At 51.1% G+C, this 24,315-nt stretch overlaps 1 protein-coding gene across 2 annotated transcripts in view; it reads left to right on the plus strand.

Moving 5' to 3' along the window:
• AP2A1 (adaptor related protein complex 2 subunit alpha 1) overlaps nucleotides 1-24,315 on the plus strand; it is an 891,085-nt gene that overhangs the window by 298,547 nt on the left and 568,223 nt on the right. For both annotated transcript variants that reach the window (XM_069605316.1, XM_069605324.1), the window contains exon 6: nucleotides 15,869-15,970. In XM_069605316.1, coding sequence (XP_069461417.1) covers nucleotides 15,869-15,970 — 102 coding nt within the window. The remainder of the gene's footprint in view (nucleotides 1-15,868; nucleotides 15,971-24,315) is intronic.

Genomic DNA, 24,315 nt, shown 5'->3' on the forward strand with positions numbered 1-24,315 from the left:
AGGAGAACAAAAGGGAAGACAGACCATGATCTTACTAGGCCAGGTGACATTGAGATTGCGTAAGTGCAGGGGAGGGGAGGGGAAACATACAAGGGGAAAGGGGAGGTGGCAGTGCAGTACATGGGATAACGCAGTAAAACAATTAAAATAAATATAAATAAATAAAAAGCGAGGCCAGCTGGTGGCAAGAGCAAGGGTAAGTGCATACATCAAGTGTCAAGTGCTGCTAGGGGACTGTAGGGATACAGACACAAACCTTGAGTGCAAGGGTTGCCGGGGGGAAACTAGTGCAGGAGTGCAATTGACAGGGAGGGGTCCTGGGCTCGAGATCAGAGGGTCCCCAGGTGACTAGTGCAGTTTCAATTTCAACCAGGAGTTCAGCAGGGGAGAGGAAGAGAGAAAGCAGAAAGTTTCAGAGAGGCTGAAACTGAGGCTGTTCCAGAGGGAGGTCCAAGCCAAGGAAAGAGATCTACCACCACCTCGTTGCTTGGAGAAGCGACTGACACTGAGGGAGTTGGAGGCGGAGGACCGAAGGGCTTGAAAAGGAAGATATTTCTGAAGAGTGAGTTGAAGGTATTGAGGCCCCAGCCCCCAGAAGGCCTTGTGGACAGTGCAGAGGGTTTTTAACTTAATCCCCGCAGCCACTGGGAGCCAGTGAAGAGATTTCAGTCCTGGAGAGGTACGATCCCTGGGCTTGAGGCCAAGGACAAGTCTCGCAGTCCTATTTTGGATGAGTTGCAAAGGGCAGAGAGTAGAAGCAGGCAGATTTAGGTAGAGGCTGTTGCAGTAGTCCAGCCTAGAGAGAACCAGAGCTCTGGAGACAGTGAACTTCAGGGGAAAGAAGAGGAAAGGAAGAATACCTCTGAGGAGGTGCAGCTGGTAGGCGTCAGAGATGTGAGGAGAGAAGGAGAGTGTGGAGTCGAAGATGACCCAGAGGTTTTTAGGCTCACAGGAAGATGGCCAAGAGAGGGCGGCCAGAGAGTGACAGGAAAGGAGGGAGCAGGTATGCTGATGAGAAGAATCTGTCTTACTGGCAATAAGGCAAAGATCATTGGCGGCACACCACTCCTGGATAGCAGACAGACAGTCAGGAATGAGAGATGGAGAAGAGGTGGCAGAGGGGAGCCTGAAAATGAGCCGAGTGTCATCCGCATAGCACTGAAAGTTGGGGCAGAGAGCGGCAATGCGGTGGGCAAGAAGTGCCAGGTATTGGTTGAACAGCCGGGCATAGAGGTTAGACCCCTGGGGAACACCACAGGTAGAGAGAGAGATAGAGGAGAGAAATGACCCAAGTTGGACCTGGGAGGGTCGTTCGGAGAGGAAAGAGGTCAGCCAAGCCAGGGCCTGATCGGTGATACCCAGGTTATCACGGAGACAGTTGAGCAGGATGGCATGGTCAAATGCAGAAGAGGGATCAGGGGGTATTAGAATCGAGGTTGGAGAGCAGGTCTTCACGGATGTTCAGGAGAGAAGTTTTTGTGCTTCTGGCGGCTCTGAAGCCAGACTGATGGTCATGGAGGCAACCAATGGATTCAGTGTGAAGATTAACAGGGTAATTCATAGAAATTCGCACAAAAGTGGCACACGCGGCTGCCGCACAGCGTGCCCGTGCGAATGTCTGCACCAGCCGCGTGCGCTAAAATCAATTTCCACGCACAGCGTATTCATGGATTTTCGCATCCAAAACCAGCCGTGGCGCAGCTTGGCGCAGCGACCCTGCAGCAGCGCCAGTTAAGCCCCCAAGAACGATCTCGCGCAAGGAAAAGCCTTCAAAATCCCCAAATAATCGCAAAGGGCTGCGCTAACCCTGGACCAGTTCACAGGGCTGGCAAACAGCAAACGCCAAGCGGGGAACGTGTATTTCAGTGGTTCGCGGGAAGTTCCACACGTGATTGTCCTGTGTACGTGTGCATCAGGGGTGCGTGGGAAGTAACACACGCAAAAGCAGCAGGGTATGTGTATTTCAGGGGTGCGCAGGAAGTATCACACGCAAAAGCAGAAGGGTACGTGTATTTCAGGGGTGCGCAGGAAGTATCACACGCAAAAGCAGCAGGGTACGTGTATTTCAGAGGTGCACGGGAAGTATCACACGCAAAAGCAGCAGGGTACGTGTATCTCAGGGGTGCGCGGGAAGTATCACACGCAAAAACAGCAGGGTACGTGTATTTCAGTGGTGCGCGGGAAGTATCACACGCAAAAGCAGCAGGGTACGTGTATCTCGGTAGTTTTCCCAAAAAACTCTTGGCTATGGCGGTTTGGTCTAACTTGGCGACATATTCTTGATGGTTTTTATCCTTATATTAGAAAGTAGCTGTGTTGTGTGCAGACGGTCGCGTCTCACCGGGTATTAGGGTTTTGCCAAGAAAAAAAACCCAAAAAAAGGAATGTAGGTAAGGTTAGGTAACCCGGAAGGAGACTGTGCCCAATATTCAAAGTTGAAATATATTTGTTATACAAAGTGCCCTTTTATGATGACACGTGTTTCGGTCTACCATAAGACCTTTTTCAAATCAGGGCTATTATCCTTCGAAATCCTCTAATGCCCCTGTATAGCCCCCTCGAGATTTTTGCGGTACACGATCAGACGCGGAGACTTAGCCAAGGGATCTAACCCAACTCAATATGGAATAAACTTGCCAAAACTATACAGGGGCATTAGAGGACTTCGAAGGATAATAGCCCTGATTTGAAAAAGGTCTTATGGTAGACCGAAACACGTGTCATCATAAAAGGGCACTTTGTATAACAATAAATATATTTCAACTTTTAATATTGGGCGCAGTCTCCTTCCGGGTTACCTAACCTTACCTACATACGTGTATCTCAGGGGTGCGTGGGAAGTATCACACCCGATTCCATCAGGGTACGTGTATTCAAGGGGTGCGCGGGAAGTATCACACGCAAAAACAGCAGGGTACGTGTATTCCAGGGGTGCACGGGAAGTATCACACGCAAAATCAGCAGGGTACGTATATTTCAGGGGTGCGCGGGAAGTATCACACGCGATTCCATCAGGATACGTGTATTACAGGGGTGCGCGGGGAGTACCACACGTGAATTGCATGTGTGGGTCCTCCCAGGTGTTCCCTCTACACCCTCCACGGCCCCTGCAGGTGGCCCACACCACAGGGGCCTACCCTGCACATGTCCTGCAGGCACCCCATCCACCATGGCCATGCACCCAAGCCAAACCACATGTCACCTTGCACTACTGCCCACCAACACATGTCCCCCTGCACCCCCAGCCACCAGGGGCAGCCTCCACCAGGCCCCCACCCATGGCTCCTATCATCCCCATCCCCCAGCCACCAGGGGCAGCCTCGACCAGGCCCCCACTCATGTCTCCCACCACCCCCACCCCCCAGCAGTGCAGGGGCAGCCTCCACCAGGCCCCCACTCATGTCCCCTATCACCCCCACCCCCCAGCAGTGCAGGGGCAGCCTCCACCAGGCCCCCACTCATGTCTCCCATCGCCCCCCACACCCAAGCAGTGCAGGGGCAGCCTCCACCAGGCCCCCACCCATGTCTACCACCACCCCCACCCCCCAGCAGTGCAGGGGCAGCCTTCACCAGGCCCCCACTCATGTCTCCCACCACCCCCTCACCCCAGCAGTGCAGGGGCAGCCTCCACCAGGCCCCCACTCATGTCCCCTATCACCCCCACCCCCCAGCAGTGCAGGGGCAGCCTCCACCAGGCCCCCACTCATGTCTCCCACCACCCCCACCCCCCCAGCAGTGCAGGGGCAGCCTCCACCAGGCCCCCACTCATGTCTCCCACCACCCCCCAGCAGTGCAGGGGCAGCCTCCACCAGGCCCCCACTCATGTCTCCCATCACCCCCAGCCACCAGGGGCAGCCTCCACCAGGCCCCCATTCATGTCCCCTATCGCCAACCCACATGTCACCTTGCACTACTGCCCACCAATGCATGTCCCCCTGCACCCCCAGCCACCAGGGGCAGCCTCCACCAGGCCCCCACCCATGGCTCCTACCACCCCCACCCCCCAGCCACCAGGGGCAGCCTCCACCAGGCCCCCACTCATGTCCCCTATCACCCCCACCCCCCAGCCACCAGGGACAGCCTCCACCAGGCCCCCACTCATGTCTCCCATCACCCCCACACCCCAGCAGTGCAGGGGCAGCCTCCACCAGGCCCCCACTCATGTCCCCTATCACCCCCACCCCCCAGCAGTGCAGGGGCAGCCTCCACCAGGCCCCCACTCATGTCTCCCACTACCCCCACCCCCCAGCAGTGCAGGGGCAGCCTCCACCAGGCCCCCACTCATGTCTCCCATCACCCCCAGCCACCAGGGGCAGCCTCCACCAGGCCCCCATTCATGTCCCCTATCACCCCCACCCCCCAGCAGTGCAGGGGCAGCCTCCACCAGGCCCCCACTCATGTCTCCCACCACCCCCACCCCCCAGCAGTGCAGGGGCAGCCTCCACCCATGTCTCCCATCACCCCCACCCCACAGCCACCAGGGGCAGCCTCCACCAGGCCCCCACTCATGTCTCCCATCACCCCCAGCCACCAGCCACCAGGGGCAGCCTCCACCAGGCCCCCACTCATGTCCCCCAGCCAACATGTCACCACAATGTAGATCCCTGGCCCTTATGGTCAGCCTCCAAATGCCAAACACCCACCCGAGTATTGCATCCACCCACTTAGAAATGGCAAAAACATGATAGAAGCCCAATTGCAAGTTTGGAAATGAACACATGTCCCTCACATACACCCAATGGGTGTCAGTGAATGTCAAAACCCATATCATGATATGCATGAAACCAATGAGATGATACTACACATTGAACTTTGAAGAAAAAATATGTATTAAAAGCAACATAAATTGAATCAAAAATAAACAAACAATAATAGAATTTATTTTTAAAAAACCCAGCAGGTCCGTGAAATAATGCAAAACCACAAATCATAATGCAAAGGAAAGGTGTCCAAAGTCACAGTCCACAAAAGTAAATCCAATGGAAAATGAAAATCGAAAACCATTGCTCCATGGCGAAATCATAATAAAAATTGAAAATCCAAAAGTCAACTATGTACAGATAAACAATCCAGGGTCCATGATCCCAACCGAAGAAATGAAACCTATCTAATAACACTACCTAAAAAAAATAACTATATACAAAAATGTGGCCCATTGTCCAAAAGGTCCAAAAAAAAATGCTAAACCAAAGGAAACCTAACACTAACTATAGAACTATTTACAAGCGCAGCGGGCTAGTCCGACGGCTCACTTCGGGATGTTCCGGGCCAGGGCATCATCGAACTCCTGCTCAATGTCCCGGAGGCGGTCCTACTCCATGGCCCCAAGGATCCGCAGGGCCGTCCACATGTTCACCCCAAACTCCCTGCGGATTGCCTCGAGGCACTCGGCCCGCCTCAGGGCCCTCCGCATGGAGTTCTCCGCCCTGACCATCGTGAGCCGTGCCTCTTCCGCCCGCTGCCGCTCCGCATCTATGACGTGGCCCAACCGCTGCCACACAGAAGACACTTCCCGTCCTGGGTCCTCCTGCCCTCCGGCCGATGCCTGCCCCTCAGATGTGGAAGGCCCCGAGCCATCATGGCTCCCACCACGTTGTTGCTGCGCCTCTGCCCGTGCACTGCCTCCTGCTGCCTGCACATCCTCCGCTGGCTGGGGTGCAGTCGTTGATGTGGCCACCCCTGCTGGACGTCCGACTCCCGACTGTGGCAGGGATGCCTCCTCCACCAGCCTGGCCGCACCGTCAGAGGCAGCTCCACAGGGCACCCAGGTGACTGATGGGTGGGAAGATGGCACGGAGGACGACTGGCGCATAGGGGGTTAAGTTGAGGAGGGGGTCATAGCAATCCCCATCAAACGGAGGAATCCGGCCTGGGTGACCTGTCCCAGTAGGCCGACGCGGTCAACGAGCCATTCCAGATGACGTGCAGTCTCCTCATGGAAAGACTGCAGGTCACCTCGCATGGCCCGTTGACGCAACGCCACACCAGTCAGGACAGGCTCAACCCGGACCCGGATAGCCACGTCCGCAGGCAGAGGAAGGCCAGTTGTCGTGAGCTCATCCCCTGCCTGAAAACGGGTCTGGACGTAGGCATCCCTGCTGGTGCAAGATGATGCAGTGACAGGATCAGGGACAGGATTGCACACAGGCACCTCCGCGGCGACCTGTGCTGCCTCCTGTCCCTGGTCCTGCACTGCACCACTAGCACCAGTGGAATCCCCACCTCCAGACCCCGTCTCTGTTGCTTGCACGGCCTCCTCCTCCACCATACCCCCCACCAACCTGGATGACTCCGTGCCATCTTCCCCCGTTGGGCCCTGTGGGGTCCCAGCTGCCCCTTCTGCTGCCGAGGAGTCCAACTCTGACCTCCGCCTCTTGGACCTCCCCCCGGCAGCTGCGGCCAGGGACGCGGCACCGGACTCCTCACTCCCCGACGAGATCACAACCTGGGAGGGGAGCCGGGCCTTGCGCCTCCGGCTGGCGGTGCGATCCCCGCCGCTGTGCTCCACAGCACCTTCTCCGCCCTCTTCATCAGTTGACTCTGCAGAAAGGGAGAAATAAAACACAGGCATCAGGGCACTGTACAATGGACACATACACACATGACAGTTGCACATGAGTGGCATTGGCAAACCTCAGTCATGGCATCACAATCGGCAACACACATGTCATTTCAACTTGCACACATGAGCCATACCACAGCCACATCGCAACTGCCAGCACCATCCATACACATACAACAGCATGAGCAGGCAAAGGTGAGCCAGACATCACGCCCCAGGACCCAGTTGCCCACCCACTCCTGCCTCTGGGGTTGTCATGTCGGGCACTGCAACATCTGGCACCACTGACAACCCCCGGCCAGAGAGGCAGAGGGGCACCAGCTTCAGTGCCAGGGAAGTTGGTGGCCTGGTGGAGCAAGTCCTGGGGCAGTATGATGCCCTCTACGGAAGTGTGCGCGCCGACAAGGAAGGACGGACTCTGATCTGGACGGACATCGTGACTGCCATCAACGCGGAGGGGTGGCAGTCCGCAACTTCCAACATGTCAAGAAGCGCTGGGAGGACTTCAGGTCCAGGACCCTGAACAAGGCCCGGCGCCTCTTGAAGGCAGCGGATGCTAAGGGGCGCCGGGGCCACTTGTCGGAAGATCAGATGAGGGTCCTGGAACGCATATCCCCAGCGCTCCACGTCCAGGTCCTTGAGAGGCAGACCCGTCTGGAGTCGAGCGGTAAGTGTACATGCATCATGATTGTAAGCTGTGCGTGTGGTGATGTGCCAGTAGTGTGCCGGTTGCACATCTGTTTGTATGGGGCCGAGTATGGGTGGGGGTGTACAGGACCGTGAGGCAAACACATGCGAGGGCTGTCATGTGTGAGACATGGATGGTGCTTGTGTGTGTAGGCTTGCATGCCAAATGCAGTTGCGTGGGCACACATGTTTGGATGAATGTGTATGTGAGTGGGCATGTTCGTGATGTCACGCATGTATGTTGTTTTCAGCTGCATGTATCAGCACTGTGTACATGTGCATGTGTGTGTATTTGACAAGGGTGCAATAGTGATGCAACATGGATGCATGTGACAGCGGGATGTGGAAACCTGATTGGCAGATGTGACATGGATGCCCATCGGAACACTGCGACAGTTGGCTGAGGTGTACACATGCATGCAAGTGTGGTGCTGTGCGTGCATGTGTAGTGCACTCCCTGTGTTGCATGTGATGTCTGGCTCACCTTTGCCTGCTCATGCTGTTGTATGTGTATGGATGGTGCTGGCAGTTGCGATGTGGCTGTGGTATGGCTCATGTGTGCAAGTTGAAATGACATGTGTGTTGCCGATTGTGATGCCATGTCTGAGGTTTGCCAATGCCACTCATGCGCAACTGTCATGTGTGTATGTGTCCATTGTACAGTGCCCTGATGCCTGTGTTTTATTTCTCCCTGTCTGCAGCGTCAACTGATGAAGAGGGCGGAGAAGGTGCTGTGGAGCACAGCGGCGGGGATCGCACCGCCAGCCGGAGACGCAAGGCCCGGCTCCCCTCCCAGGTTGTGATCTCGTCGGGGAGTGAGGAGTCCGGTGCTGCGTCCCAGGCCGCAGCTGCCGGGGGCAGGTCCAAGAGGCGGAGGTCAGAGTTGGACTCCTCGGCAGCAGAAGGGGCAGCTGGGACCCCACAGGGCCCAACGGGGGAAGATGGCACGGAGTCATCCAGGTTGGTGGGGGGGTTTGGTGGAGGAGGAGGCCGTGCAAGCAACAGAGATGGGGTCTGGAGGTGGGGATTCCACTGGTGCTAGTGGTGCAGTGCAGGACCAGGGACAGGAGGCCGCACAGGTCGCCGCGGAGGTGCCTGTGTGCAATCCTGTCCCTGATCCTGTCACTGCATCATCTTGCACCAGCAGGGATGCCTACGTCCAGACCCGTTTTCAGGCAGGGGATGAGCTCACGACAACTGGCCTTCCTCTGCCTGCGGACGTGGCTATCCGGGTCCGGGTTGAGCCTGTCCTGACTGGTGTGGCGTTGCGTCAACGGGCCATGCGAGGTGACCTGCAGTCTTTTCATGAGGAGACTGCACGTCATCTCGAATGGCTTGTTGACCGCGTCGGCCTACTGGGACAGGTCACCCAGGCCGGATTCCTCCGTTTGATGGGGCTTGCTACGACCCCCTCCTCAACTGAACCCCCTATGCGCCAGTCGTCCTCTGTGCCATCTTCCCACCCATCAGTCACCTGGGTGCCCTGTGGAGCTGCCTCTGACCGTGCAGCCAGGCTGGTGGAAGAGGCATCCCTGCCACAGTCGGGAGTCGGACGTCCAGCAGGGGTGGCCACATCAACGACTGCACCCCAGTCAACGGAGGATGTGCAGGCAGCAGGAGGCAGTGCACGGGCAGAGGCGCAGCAGCAACGTGGTGGGATGCCATGATGGCTCGGAGCCTTCCGCATCTGAGGGGCAGGCATCGGCCGGAGGGCAGGAGGACCCAGGACGGGAAGTGTCTTCTGTGTGGCAGCGGTTGGGCCACGCCATAGATGCGGAGCGGCAGCGGGCGGAAGAGGCACGGCTCACGATGGTCAGGGCGGAGAACTCCATGCGGAGGGCCCTGAGGCGGGCCGAGTGCCTCGAGGCAATCCGCAGGGAGTTTGGGGTGAACATGTGGACGGCCCTGCGGACCCTCGGGGCCATGGAGGAGGACCGCCTCCGGGACATTGAGCAGGAGTTCGATGATGCCCTGGCCCGGAACATCCCGAAGTGAGCCGTCGGACCAGCTCGCTGCCCTTGTAAATAGTTCTATAGTTAGTGTTAGGTTTCCTTTGGTTTAGCATTTTTTTTGGACCTTTTGGACAATGGGCCACATTTTTGTATATAGTTATTTTTTTTAGGTAGTGTTATTAGATAGGTTTCATTTCTTCGGTTGGGATCATGGACCCTGGATTGTTTATCTGTACATAGTTGACTTTTGGATTTTCAATTTTTATTATGATTTCGCCATGGAGCAATGGTTTTCGATTTTCATTTTCCATTGGATTTACTTTTGTGGACTGTGACTTTGGACACCTTTCCTTTGCATTATGATTTGTGGTTTTGCATTATTTCACGGACCTGCTGTTTTTTTTTTTAAATTTCTATTATTGTTTGTTTATTTTTGATTCAATTTATGTTGCTTTTAATACATATTTTTTCTTCAAAGTTCAATGTGTAGTATCATCTCATTGGTTTCATGCATATCATGATATGGGTTTTGACATTCACTGACACCCATTGGGTGTATGTGAGGGACATGTGTTCATTTCCAAACTTGCAATTGGGCTTCTATCATGTTTTTGCCATTTCTAAGTGGGTGGATGCAATACTCGGGTGGGTGTTTGGCATTTGGAGGCTGACCATAAGGGCCAGGGATCTACATTGTGGTGACATGTTGGCTGGGGGACATGAGTGGGGGCCTGGTGGAGGCTGCCCCTGGTGGCTGGGGGGTGGGGGTGATGGGAGACATGAGTGGGGGCCTGTTGGAGGCTGCCCCTGGTGGCTGGGGGTGGGGGTGATGGGAGACATGTGTGGGGGCCTGGTGGAGGCTGCCCCTGCACTGCTGGGGGGTGGGGTGGTGGGAGACATGAGTGGGGGCCTGGTGGAGGCTGCCCCTGCACTGCTGGGGGGTGGGGGTGATAGGGGACATGAGTGGGGGCCTGGTGGAGGCTGCCCCTGGTGGCTGGGGGGTGGGGGTGTTGGGAGACATGGGTGGGGGCCTGGTGGAGGCTGCCCCTGCACTGCTGGGGGGGTGGGGGTGATAGGGGACATGAGTGGGGGCCTGGTGGAGGCTGCCCCTGGTGGCTGGGGGGTGGGGTGGTGGGAGACATGAGTGGGGGCCTGGTGGAGGCTGCCCCTGCACTGCTGGGGGGTGGGGGTGATAGGGGACATGAGTGGGGGCCTGGTGGAGGCTGCCCCTGGTGGCTGGGGGGTGGGGGTGTTGGGAGACATGGGTGGGGGCCTGGTGGAGGCTGCCCCTGCACTGCTGGGGGGGTGGGGGTGATAGGGGACATGAGTGGGGGCCTGGTGGAGGCTGCCCCTGGTGGCTGGGGGGTGCGGGTGGTGGGAGACATGAGTGGGGGCCTGGTGGAGGCTGCCCCTGCACTGCTGGGGGGTGGGGGTGGTGGGAGACATGATTGGGGGCCTGGTGGAGGCTGCCCCTGCACTGCTGGGGGGTGGGGGTGGTGGTAGACATGGGTGGGGGCCTGGTGGAGGCTGCCCCTGGTGGCTGGGGGGTGGGGGTGATAGGGGACATGAGTGGGGGCCTGGTGGAGGCTGCCCCTGCACTGCTGGGGGGTGGGGGTGGTGGGAGACATGAGTGGGGGCCTGGTGGAGGCTGCCCCTGCACTGCTGGGGGGTGGGGTGGTGGGAGACATGAGTGGGGGCCTGGTGGAGGCTGCCCCTGCACTGCTGGGGGGTGGGGGTGGTGGGAGACATGAGTGGGGGCCTGGTGGAGGCTGCCCCTGCACTGCTGGGGGGTGGGGGTGATGGGAGACATGAGTGGGGGCCTGGTGGAGGCTGCCCCTGGTGGCTGGGGGGTGGGGGTGATAGGGGACATGAGTGGGGGCCTGGTGGAGGCTGCCCCTGCACTGCTGGGGGGTGGGGGTGGTGGGAGACATGAGTGGGGGCCTGGTGGAGGCTGCCCCTGCACTGCCGGGGCGTGGGGGTGATAGGGGACATGAGTGGGGGCCTGGTGGAGGCTGCCCCTGCACTGCTGGGGGGTGGGGGTGGTGGGAGACATGAGTGGGGGCCTGGTGGAGGCTGCCCCTGGTGGCTGGGGGGTGGGGGTGCAGGGAGACATGAGTGGGGGCCTGGTGGAGGCTGCCCCTGCACTGCAGGGGGGTGGGGGTGATGGGAGACATGTGTTGATGATCAGTAGTGCAAGGTGACATGTTGGTTGGCTGGTGGGCATGGCCATGGTGGATGGGTTGCCTGTGGGACATGAGCAGGGGTGCAGGTAGTCCCCTGTGGTGTGGGCTGCCTGCAGTGGCCGTGGAGGGTGTAGAGGGAACACCTGGGAGGACCCACATGACCAAATCACGTGCAGCATTCCCCGGCACCACCGAAATACACGTACCCTGCTGAAATCGCGTGTGAATCTTCCTGCGCACCTCGGAATACACGCACCCAGCCCAATCGCGTGTGGAACTTCCCGCGCACCCCTAAGTACACGTACCCAGGCCAATCGCGTGTGGAACTTCCCGCGCACCCCGAAGTACACTTACCCAGGACAATCGTGTGTGGAACTTCCCGCGCACCCAGGAACACACGCACACGCTATTTTTCACACAGCGGGTGTCCGTGTTTGTCGGTACCCCTTTGCACCTCATTTGTCCTAGAGGGCCACTATATACATCATGGCTGTATATGGGTGCTTTTTGTTAGCGCACATTTTGGCGCACATTTTTTTCAGTCGCAGGGGCGCTACCGCCTGCTTTCTTGTGGCGTACTTGTTTGGCCCTGTGCGCGTCTTTGACCGTGCGCTGGTTTGCCCTATTCGATTCCATGAATACGGGTTGTAGGCGAGCGTGTGGGCGTTCCGCGCACTTGCCTCCTGTATTTCCCCCGTGACGCCCATATTTTCACGCGTTGTTCCCCATTCCGAGTGTTACGCCCCATGTTCCGCCTACTTTTGTGATGTGCGCCGCGCTATGTGCGATTTCGCAGTGGCCGTGGCGCACGCTGTTGGATGACCTGTGCGCCGGCGTGCGCGGCGCACATCCAATGTTTTTCTCGCTCACGGACTTCCATGAATCGCTGTGCGCTGTTTTCCCTGCGATTTTCGCACTTGCACTGCGATTTTCGCACTTTTACTGCGATTCGCACGTTTTGGCACCTCTGCGCGGGAATTTTCGGCGCACATTATTTCCATGAATCGACCCCTAAGTTGGGAGATGGCCAGCTTTTCCAAGAGTTTGCCTAGAAAAGGAGTGATGGAGATCGGGCAATAGTTAGCTGAGCAGGAGGGGTCGGCTGAGGGTTTCTTAAGAAGAGGGTGTACAATGGAGTGCTTCAGAGGGGAGGGAAAGACTCCAGTGGCAAAGGACTGGTTACAGAAGTCAGCCAGAGCAGAAGCCAGGGTGTCAATGTGGTCCTTGATGGTTTTGGAGGAACAGCGGAGAACCTGTTTTGAAGAGACTTTCATAGATGGGACTTGTCTAGAAACCTCTTCTGGGGAGAACAGGGGAAAGGCAGAGAAGGAGGGAGGAGGGGTGGCCGAAGAGGGGCCAGAGGAAGAGCAGACGACATAGGGAGGAGGGGGAAGAGTAAGAGAGGGAGAGGATAGGATGTCCTAAGTTTTAGAGATAAAATGAGACGCCAGAGCCGTGCATAGGGCCTGGGAGGGGACAGGAGAGGTAGAGACTGCAGCAGGATTGGCCAGCTCCTTGCACATGAGTTGTTGGATGACGCAGAGTCACGGGCTTGGATGTGTGCTCTCTTCCTGGTGCGGACGGAGAGCCGGTATTGCCTTTGGAGCAGGCGGCAGGCCAGTTTGTCAGAGGATGTACCAGAAGCACGCCATTTTCTCTCAGCCACCCTGCACTTGCGTTTAAGGGTGACGAGGTCTGAATGGTACCAGGAGTTGCACTTGGCTTTTGGCTTCAATCTGATCCTCATGACAGGGGCAAGAACATCAAGAGTATCAGATATATTAGAGTGGAGCATGGAAAGGGCTGTGTCAGGGTGTGAGTCAACCAAAGGGGGAGAGAAAGTGGCTGTGAAAGCCTCAACTAACACACGCTTCATGGGTCGGATAACCGAGAAGGTATGTGGCAGTGCTGGAGTTGGCTTGGGCTGAGGGGTAGAGAGGGTGAGGTGGGAGGAAAGGAGAAAAGTGAGTGGTGAGAGGCCAGGAGGGAGGAGTGGTGAGAGGGATAGAAAGGGAAAGGTCTGAAGAGATCAGAACATCCAGTGTGTGTCCTGCAGATTGAGTCGGGCCATAGGGGAGGATAGAGAGTGAGAGAGAGTCGCAGAGGTCGCGAAAGAGTCCAGAGGAAGGACAGGAAGCATCCAGGTGGATATTAAAGTCTCCAAGAAGGAGGAGTTGAGTGGTTGAGGCCAGGAGGGAGGAGGAGACGTCCGCCCACTCAGAGAAGGAAGAAGGACATCTGGCCGATAGATGGTAGCCACAGTAAGGGAATGGCCAAGAGAGAGAGAGAGAGAGAGAGAAAGAGAGAGAGAGAGAGAGAGAGAGAGAGAGAGAGAGAGAGAGAGAGAGAGAGAGTCTGCCGATGAGGCATTCAAAAGAGGAGTAGGCCTGCATAGGAATGACAGAGGCAGCAAACCACTCCGGGAAGATGAGGGCTACACCCCCTCCGGTACGGTTGGGCCTGGGCGTGGAGAGGATCTTGTAGCCATCAGGGAGCAGAGTGTCAAAGCTTGTGACAGAGCTGGCCGTGAACCATGTCTCAGTGATGGCAATGACAGTTGGACAACATTAATAGTGCCCACTATCTACCCTGGGGGACCCAGAGAGAAACTATCAATTCATGCGTACTGAGCAATATCCAGTCTACTACTGTGATATTAGCTCGAGTCTCTCATGACAGAGGGAATTGTGACATTGATGCAGAGCTATCACCAGGTAATGATGAGTCCCAAATTCACTTATTCACTAGGTCTGTGTTTGAAGGGGTGGCACAGGGTTCAGGACTCCTGTACATCTAAGACTATGGCTTTACTACAGAGGGTCCTTCTAGAGTGCGTATGATCCCTGCAGTCCCAAAACCTTTCGGAACTGTGGTGGCCATAGGCTCTACCACATCTTGCTTGCTCATGTTTATTACCACCCTGCAGTGACTTGCACTTATTTTGGGAACATTTGGAATTCAGCACTAGATTTCTTTCATGCAAATGTGCCCTCGGTCAAGAGCATGCTGAATCCCACTATAATCAAAAAGAGTTGAGTTGATGAAGCTTTTGACAAAGACTCATCACAGTAAAAGATCGGTAATGCAAGTCAGGAAAGAGCAAAGAGCTCAGAGGTTTCTCGCTGAGGTACAGTTTATATTTCTTTTATCCTAACAAGTTTTAAAAAGATTTTGCCAATTGTAAGTGCATCAGCATGTGAAAGGGTGAAGACTTATAGCCACCCACTGTTTGTATAAATAAAGGCCCCACTTCAAGTTGTCTTTTAAGAGTTTTTTTAAAACTCAATAAATGTGTGTAAAAATATGCAGATCACTTCGATAACAGGAACATAAAGAAAAGAAAACTTACCAGCTGCCATAGGGTAGGCACAAGCGTTTCCGAGCAATCTACAGTATCAGTCAGAGATTTAATTTACACCCTCCAACTACTTTAATGCACCGCTGGCTAAGCAACGATTATCTGAACGACAGCTTTGGGTTGTCTATCTACCCAGTGCAGCACAATTTTAGTTCATTTTCTTGTACCATTTGGTTAATTGACATTGGTGTATTTTCTTGATCATTTCTATTTTAGAATTTGAGTACATAAATATTATTGTATGTCCCTTATAGATTGCAACAGTAATCCCTAAATAGTGGAGGAATGTATGAAAAATATATGCAAGAAAAAGTCTTCTCCTGTTTGTTTGATTTTCAGAAGACAGCAGACCAAGCTCACAGTAGATAGAGTTCTTCCCCCAATCCAGAAGAGGACACTGCAGATCAATGACTTCTCATTTGCTATGCCATATCCCATGGGTAATGGGATGCCGGTCAAGTGGCACAGCGTGTAGAGCGCTCGCTTTGACATCCTTGCAGAGCTTGCTAACGCAGGTTCGAATCCCGGCAGGGCCAAACTCAGCCTTTCATGCTTCCAAGGTCGATAAATGAGCACCACACACCGTGGGTAATAATAAGCAGCGCTCAGATATCTCAGGGTTCGTAGCGCTATATAAATGCCAAATTATTATTATTATTATTATTATTATGCACCCAGGGTTCACTCATTGGCACCAAAAGTCTGAAAAATGAAAGCAGTGCTCCATAATCTTCACCTTGACATTTAGTGATATTCTTAGCATGTGACCTTAAACAGATACCTAGGTGGGAGAATGTTAAATTCAGGTTTGCTTCTAGGAGTTTTTCTTTTTTTTTCTAATGTGCCTCGTGCAAACCAGTTGTTTCTCCAGCCGCTTTTTCCTATTTTCTGTCATTTGTATCACAGTAAGTAGATAAATCTCTGTTTCGCTGTACTAGAGGTAGGCACATCTCTATATCCCTCTGCTTTCTTCCTGACAAGGCCTTTTTCTGCTGTTCCTTTCCTGCCCTACTTCTAGATCCCTATATTGAGTGGGCTCGTAATTGGGTGTATGTCTGGTGTCTCGCCCTACCTCTTCCCTGGTCTGATAATTTTTTCATGATTGTTCTCTTTTTTTCCTCTACAGGGAGTGGTTACTGCAGCTGTCAGTCTTATTAGCTGCCTTTGTAGGAAGAATCCTGACGACTTCAAGACCTGTGTCTCACTTGCTGTGTCACGTCTTAGCAGGGTATGTGTCCCAGATACAGTATTTGGAAGACCTGTGCAAATCCTTCAGAAATGAACTTGTGTCTGACCAACATCAAACTCCTCGCCCTACAATGCATATATCTTGCCGCACATATATGCATGCATATGCACTGAACATTTTTGTATGATTTTAAGATTGTATGTTCATTTCTGTATCCATGTTATCTCGAGTGAGTTTCAGTCTCAATCTCTGTATATGTATGTAAGAAGGTTTTTTTATATAACGCTTAATGTCACCTTAAGTCCGCTTTAAAACAACTTAAGAAGAGAAAGGTAAAGGTAGAGAAGTATAATACGAGAGAAGGAAGATGGGGGAACAGGGAAGAGTGCGGTTGGAAGCTGAAAATGGGATTAACAGTGACACAAAACATGTTCACTTCGCTAGCACAATGAGACCGAGAGTAAGACAGAAGGTGTCGGGGCATGCAGTTCTCTCCCTCTTCCCCCAGCAGCGTTCACCAAAAGGCCTTCTCTCTTTTGTTGTCTGTTCATGATGAATATTACCTGGGTTCCCACAGCTATAATGACAGAGAGGATGGAAGAACTGGTGACCTTACCAGGACTAGGTACCTTCATTTCCCTGTCAAGCATGGCTTTTAGGAGGAGGGATCTGAAGAGTTTGTGCCTGTCGTCCTGTATAGGGCTCTATGGAGCAGACTGTGACACATGCATGTTCTTCTGAGCTTCACGCCTGAACCTGAACTGCTTGTATGTCTTGTCAGAGGGTTGTTGATGTGTTGATAATGTAAGCGTTTACCTTGCCCTTTTCAGTTTAGGATTCTTCTCAGAGTGGAAGTGCTCCAAGGGAGAGAGTTACTTAGTCGTAGATATTTGCAACTGTGGTAGGAGATGAGGTTTTGAAAGAAACCTAAATATATATGGAACCTAGCTCCTGGTGGGAACCTCATTTGAAGTATTCAACCAACATTTTACTCTAATTTACCATTTCAAAATTACATTCCTGCTTGTGGGCTTTTGGGATAATCTGCCAGCACACTGCCTTTCAATGGGATGTTAAAGTAAGATAAGCATTTCAATGACAGAGCAACCTCATTGCAACTTTGAAAAATTGTGAGCAATGTATACATTGCTTGCACACCAAGCTCATGCCGTACCATAAATACCAAACACATCCAATCTGGGTAAAGCCCCATCCCTGCCTTTGGAATCCCCCATTGGGGATTTTTCAAAACCACTATTGTCATAAGGTTTTGAGAGACTAACGTTGGTGGACTTGCAGGCTTTCCACCAAATAAGACCATATTTCTCACTGGTAATGTGACTGAGCATTAAGGCTTAGTAGAGGAGGAAATTGTTGCAAAGTACGGACCACATATACAACGGTTGTCAAGCAATAGATTGTAAGTATCAACAATATAATCATTGGATTACATATTTTCCTCTAAATTTCTCACTGGTACCATCATCAATTCTACTATCTCTAATATCATAATTTCTGATCATGCCCCAGTTTGCACCTCTTTTAACTTTGCTGACATTAGAAAGCTGTCATCTAGATGGAGGTTCAATAACTATTTGCTGCAAGACTAGCAGTTAGCCAGTCCGTTCAATCATTTTAACAACAATACTTTGCTATAAATCTGGATTGTGACACTTCAATGGTCACCAATTGGGATGCCTTTAAAGCTGCACTCAGGGGGCATATTAATGCCTACTAGCAGAAAAAGAAACAGCATAAAAAACATCTTTTCATAATCTTTATCTCCAACTTTCGAATGCAGAAAAACAGTTCTATCGAGCCTCCACTGAAGCACATCTCCGCTCAGTCCTGGCCTTACGTTTCCAAATTAATAATGAGCTCACTGAGATGGCTGCTGGGACGCTTTTAAAATAGAAAACCAATATTTACCAGACTTCCAACAAAGCTGGGAAGTCGCATGCCTCTTACCTTAAGGCCAAGAAGGAAAAAACATATATCACACACATTAAAGACAAATCTGGCACCACCCTTAAAAATCCTGATGACATTTTAAATTGTTTTAAGCAATTCTATTCTGACTTATTCACTCCTGAAACAACAGTACCCTCTGCGAACATTGACTCCTTTCTCAGTAATATCAATAGAAATTCTTATCCCCAGATTGTTCTTACTCATTTAGATGGAGATATCTCACTTCCTGAAATCACTCGTGCTTAAGGGGCTGGGTAAAGGAAAGGCCCCTGGTCCGGATTGTTTTCCCTTTGAATTTTTTGATAATTTCGCCCATTCCCTTACCCCCAGACTTAAATCATTCTACTCCTACTTTGTCACCCAAAAATCCTCTTCCGGCTCCTTTTCTGAGGCTTTACTCATCCTATTCCCCAAAGCTGATAAAGAGCCCGCTCTTCCCAATAATTACAGACCAATTTCCCTCATTAACGTTGAAAGCAAGATCTTTGCTAAAATTCTCGCTAATAGAATCCAATCTCTCTACCCGCTCTGATTAAACCCGATCAAGTCGGCCCATGTCAAAGGCCGGAACATTTCTGCAAACGTTCGATTACTGCTTGACGCTTTTCATGTAGTTAGGATAAAAAAGATAACAGGGATATGCAGCAATTGCGCTTGATGCAGAGAAGGCCTTTGATCGGGTTAATTGGGACTTTATTATTCAATCTCTCCGATGGCATGGCTGTGGTGAACATTTTATCTCCCTTATTAAACTTCTTTATTCTTGTCCCAAATCATCTGTTTGTATTAACCTTTTAACTGCCATGGGGTTTCCCCCCAGTTCCAAGACCCTTTTTGGTGATTTTAGTATTTCGCCATTCAATGCCTTCTAATGTTTTGTGTTTCATTCACCCCTTAAGTGCTAAGGACTAAGTATCTCTCGTCCTTAGCAACAGGGAGGTAATCCCAAGGACGAGATACCTCGCCCTTGGCACTTAAGGGGTTGATGGCCAATCCTCACCCTTCCTTTCTTTACGCAGAGGAACTAGACAGGGCTGTCCCCTCTCTCCTATCCTTTACATTTTCTCTCTAGAACCTTTGTTAAAACTAATCAGATCTGATAGAAACATTCCTGGGATCTCTTGTTGGAAATCCAATATAAAAACTGCTACGTATGCTGATGATATTCTTATCCTTATTAAGAATCCCAAACTTCATCTCCCTCATCTGCTGAATAGACTTCACCAGTTTTCCTTAGTTTCTGGCTAAAAGCTCAATAAAGATAAATCTGAGATTTTCCCCCCCGAACTCCTTTTGTATCAAACATGACTTGGATATGTTAGGGCTTAAATTGTGCAATGATTCAATTAAATACCTAGGTCTTCATTTTTCCTCTTCAGTGTGCGATACCATCAAACTCAACACGCAGTCATTGGTCAACAGACTTCAGGAATTAACTTCAATGTGGTCACCTCTCTACCTTTCCAGGTGGGGTCGACTTGACACCATTAAAATTATGCTGTCCCCCATTGTTATTTGCAATTTCTCCCGGTCCCTTTGTCTCCCTTATTTTTCAAGTCTGTCAATTCAATTCTACTCAATTTCTTATGGGGCTCAAGGAAATGTAAGAGGATCGCAGTTGCCAAGCTAAAAGCCCCATAAGATAAGGGAGGTGCGGGGGATTAGGTATCCAGACTTCAAGCTATATCATTTAGTGTTTCTTCTCAAACAATCCCGCTGCTGGTTTGCTCCTCCTGAATACTTGGATATTCCCTCCCAGTGCGAGTTAGAAAAACACTTGACACATCCTTGTGACGTTGCTGACCTTACCTATGTTTTTAGTCACTACTCACTGGCTTTTTCTGACCCCATTAAGGCCTCTATCTGTGCTCTAAGATTGTTTCTGTTCCCCCACACCTAAACCCCATCCGAGGACCTTTCTCAGTTTCTTTGGCACAATAAACATATTACTATTAATGATACAGCTCTATCGTAAATCCTGGTTAAACAAAGGCATCGGATTTATTCAGCAAATTGTCAATGGTCACCTCCATTCTTTCCTTCCAACATTTAAGAGATCTCTATTGCATCCCTATTTCGGATTTCAACTTTTATAATAATTTGGTCAATACATGCTTTGATGCACTCCACCTTTTCTCTAACATCACCCTAACTCCTGATGCCTCCAGACTTCTGCTGCTGACCATTGTTTCCAATATAAAGCTTCCAAATTGTACAATGTATTGGCTTCCGTGGTTGCTAATTGGCCTGTGCGCTTGAAGTGGGAACTTGACCTTGGTTGTGTCCTGTGACCAGACATGGTCTTTTTTGTATACTAGTCAGGGATATCTCTGCTTCTGCCAAATTAACACAACATCTGTACTTCTTCATTCACAGAGCATTTATTACCCCCTTGAAATTATCCAAATCCACAGATGGCGCAGATCAGGGGTACAAAGGGGAGGTGGACCACTATTATAACAACGAGTAAGACGTTTACATCATACCGCCACCAGAACATGCAGACTCACTGGTAGATAACCAGATCCAGTTCAATGACATGCTCCTAAAGTCAGCTGAATACTTCCAATTAGAGACACAAGAAACATAAGTAGACAAATATTTTGTCGAAGACATATTGGGTGACAAGAAAGCAGCAACCCAATTCATTCCCTTATTACAATCTGTGCAAAGGCAAATACAATTCTCTCTGGTAACCCCTAACCTAACACGAGCAGTAAACCCCAGCATTGAAAAAATGTTCTGACCAGCCCTCTAATTCCCCCTCTACATCAGGGGTCAATTAAAGCCGGACTCATTGGTCGTTACCACTACGAGGAAAAGGGCGGGAACACCTCTCGCATCATCAGAGGCACCTCCCGACAAGGAAAGCAAAAAAAATACACTTTCGGTAGGAAAGTCCCCACCTCGGTAGCATATCAGGCAAGGATTGCCAACAACACCAGTCTGCTGGCCACCTACAACTGCCACAAGTGGGATGAAATAGCTGCAATAATGGCTTCAGAGCCATTGAAATCTCAACTCTCCCTTGCAGTACCAGAAGGGAAAGCTGTGTCTAACTGCATTTTGAAAAATAATTTAGATGTAGCTGATAATGTTAGAAGAATTATCGCTGAGGGCACACTTATAAAGCACCACGCATGGCTACGCCAGTCGGGCTCTAAGCTAGAGACACAAGCGACCCTTCTCAACATGCCGATTGAGCCTAATGTTCTGTTCGGCAAGGCAGTAGAGGATGCACTCAAAAGTGCAAAAGAAGAGTATGACAAACTAAAGTCACTGGGCCAATTTACCAACAAACCCTCAGGTCAAAGGGGAGGCTATCATTTTCGTCGCTGCAGGATACAACCAGGGTCAGGGTCAGAGTTCATCCTGGAGTTCAACACAAGGCCAATACGCACAGAGCTTTCTTAGAGGCCAAAGGAGATCTCCCAGCAGGGGCAGATTCTCCTCTTCCAGAGGTGGATCCACCCCCACCCAAAAAAATAATCACCCGCATCAGGTCCCCTCCCATGTCACTTCAGTAGGAGGACGTATAAAACACTTCAACCACGCATGGGAGGGAATCACCTCAGGCAATTGGGTGCTTTCAACCATCCTCCAAGGCAAAGGACGACCACAAAGGAAGAACAGTACATACTGCTGCAAGAGGTAAAAGCGCTGCTGTTAAAGGACGTCCCGGCAAACCAGGTAAACAAGGGTATCTTTTCAACGTACTTCCTTGTGCCCAAAAAAGCCACAAACATTCTGCATGACAACGCTACAGAAAGTAATCCCACTTCTAAAGGGAGGCAACTACATGGCAACCTTAGTTATGAAACATGCCTATTTTCATATTTCAATGTTCCCAGCGCACATAAAATTCTTGCTTTTCAAGATAGCAAACCAGCACTACCAATTCAAGGTGCTACTCTTTGGCATAGCATCCGCTCCAAGAGTATTCACCAAGGTAATGGCGGTGGTGGCAGCGCACCTCCGCAGGGAGGCAATCCCAGTGTACCTTTCCCTGGACGACTGGCTGATCACGGAGGAGACACCCCAAATTTGCAAGCAAAATACCCAATGAACGATCAACCTTCTTTTCCAATTGGGTTTCTCGATCAACGAGAAAAAGTCAAGCCTTGTACCAAACAAGACCAAACAGTTCTTAGGAGCTGTCATAAAAACAGAGGAAGGCTTAGTCTTTCCATCGAAGGAAAGAATACAAAACATACTTTTGCAAATATCAAGCCGGTCACCACATAAGCTGATCGCATGATTGCGCATGCGCCCGATGCAGGAGTGGTCGGCAACAGTGATCTCAGGGAAGTGGTCAGTGGGACGATCTAGTGGTCATTTCGCCAACACTAGTACAAGCTCTAGACTGGTGGACAAAGGAGAATCTGTTGAAGGGAAAACCCTTCCACGACACAGTGGTGCAAGCGATTGTTACAACAGACTCATCCCTCACCGGGTGGGGGGCCCATCACCTTCATCTCACAGCGCATGCTATGTGGACTCAAATCACAGCACAAAACCACATAAACATGCTGGAACTTCTAGCAGTACTCAAAGCGCTTCAAGCCTTCGAAGCACATCTGACAAATCAGTTGGTACACATTTTCACAGACAGCACCACTGCAATGTTCTACATCAACAAGCAGGGCGGCACACATTCTCCAAATTTTTCCAGGCCCAGCACAGAAAATATGGAAATGAGCACTCAAACGGAGGATGTTCCTAACTTCCCAACATGTTCCAGGGGAACTCAACACCCTAGCGGAGTTGCTAGACCCTCTACCAAAAGACCACGAGTGGCAACTTAACAAAAAGGTCGTAGATCACATTTTCTCACAGTGTGCACAAACTGGCGGTGTGTGATCCGATCACACTCCCGTACCCGGCCAACTTGCTTTCACAGCAGAGGGGGACAACACAACACTCTCAACCTCTCTCACTGAACTTGGCAGCTAGGCTCCTGAGGTCATAGAGTTTGGACATCTTAATTTACCTCAAAGGTGTAAGGAGGCACGTAAACCAAACACCAGACACTGTTATTTTCACAAGTGAAGAAGATTTGTAATTTGGTGCCAGTCAAAACAAATAAGCCAGATAGAATGTACTCCAACTCACATTCTTCATAACATGCTCCAGTTATTAGACTCAGGGTTAGTCTTTAGCTCTATAAAGGTTCACCTGGCAGCACTATCCGCATACACTACCTCTCACAGTAAAGTATCATGGTGGAAAGTTCCTGTGATTTAGGCATTCATGGAGGGAGTAAAAAGACTCCACCCTCCTATATCAAACCCATCGCCAGGCTGGGACCTCAATGTAGTACTTAAATAACTCATGGGATCCCCCTTTGAGCCTATGCATTAGTTAAGCCTTAAACACCTCACGTATAAAACAGCTTTCTTGGTGGCTATCAACTCCATAAGGAGCGTCAGTGAACTTCAAGGATTGTCAGTGCAAGACCCTTTCTTTGTTATCCACAAAGACAATTTGGTATTAAGAACACACCCTAGGTGTTCACCTAAGTTAATTTCAAAATTCCACGTAAACCAATCCATTGGGCTACCGGCCTTCTTTCAGAACCCAACAAGCTCAGCTGAGAAGAAACTCCATACACTAGATGTAAGGAGGGCAGTACTTTACTATGTAAACAAGACCAGAACGCTCAGGAAAACAGACCAACTGTCTCCGTAGCACCAGGCAGAGAAGAAGACCGCATTTCCAAAAATGCCATATCCAGATGCATAGTCTGATGCATACAGCTCTGTTACTCTTTATCAAGCAAAACACTGCGTTTCATACCAAGAGCTCACTCCACAAGGGGTACAGGAGCTACTCTGGCTTTTATCGCAAACCTCCCGCTGGACGCCATTTGCAAAGCAGCTACATGGAGATCAGTACACACTTTCACTCAGCACTACTGCATTGAGACACACTTTGAAGCATATTCCCAAGTGGGACAAGCAGTTCTAAAACATCTATTTGCCACTGTACCTTCTCACAATCCACCATCTTCTCCAAACACTGCTCACTAATCTATGCATAGCATGTGATCTAAGCAGATTCCACAATCCTCAGAAGGGATACATTACTCACCGTAATCGTAATTCTGATGCTTGTATCTTCTTAGATTCACTTGCGCTCCCACCTGCCCTCCCCTTGGAGTAGAAGGTGCATAGATGTCTTTTCTGGGCTTTATCTGATACATATCTGCTTTACTATACCTGTACTCACGCTATACTTCATGCAACCTCATGTCAGAAAAAAAAACATCTGAGGGACCTCGACGCGTGAACGACTAGGGTACAGTGGACGTCACACTAGGGATAGTATTACTTGCACGCCCTGCGATGTCCCTTTTTTTCAAAAACAATAACTAATACTCGGCAGCTTCCACTAGATGTCTGCCTATGCATAGC

This window comes from Ambystoma mexicanum, chromosome 1p (assembly GCF_040938575.1).
Source record: "Ambystoma mexicanum isolate Mex_15411 chromosome 1p, UKY_AmexF1_1, whole genome shotgun sequence".
Taxonomy (NCBI): domain Eukaryota; kingdom Metazoa; phylum Chordata; class Amphibia; order Caudata; family Ambystomatidae; genus Ambystoma; species Ambystoma mexicanum.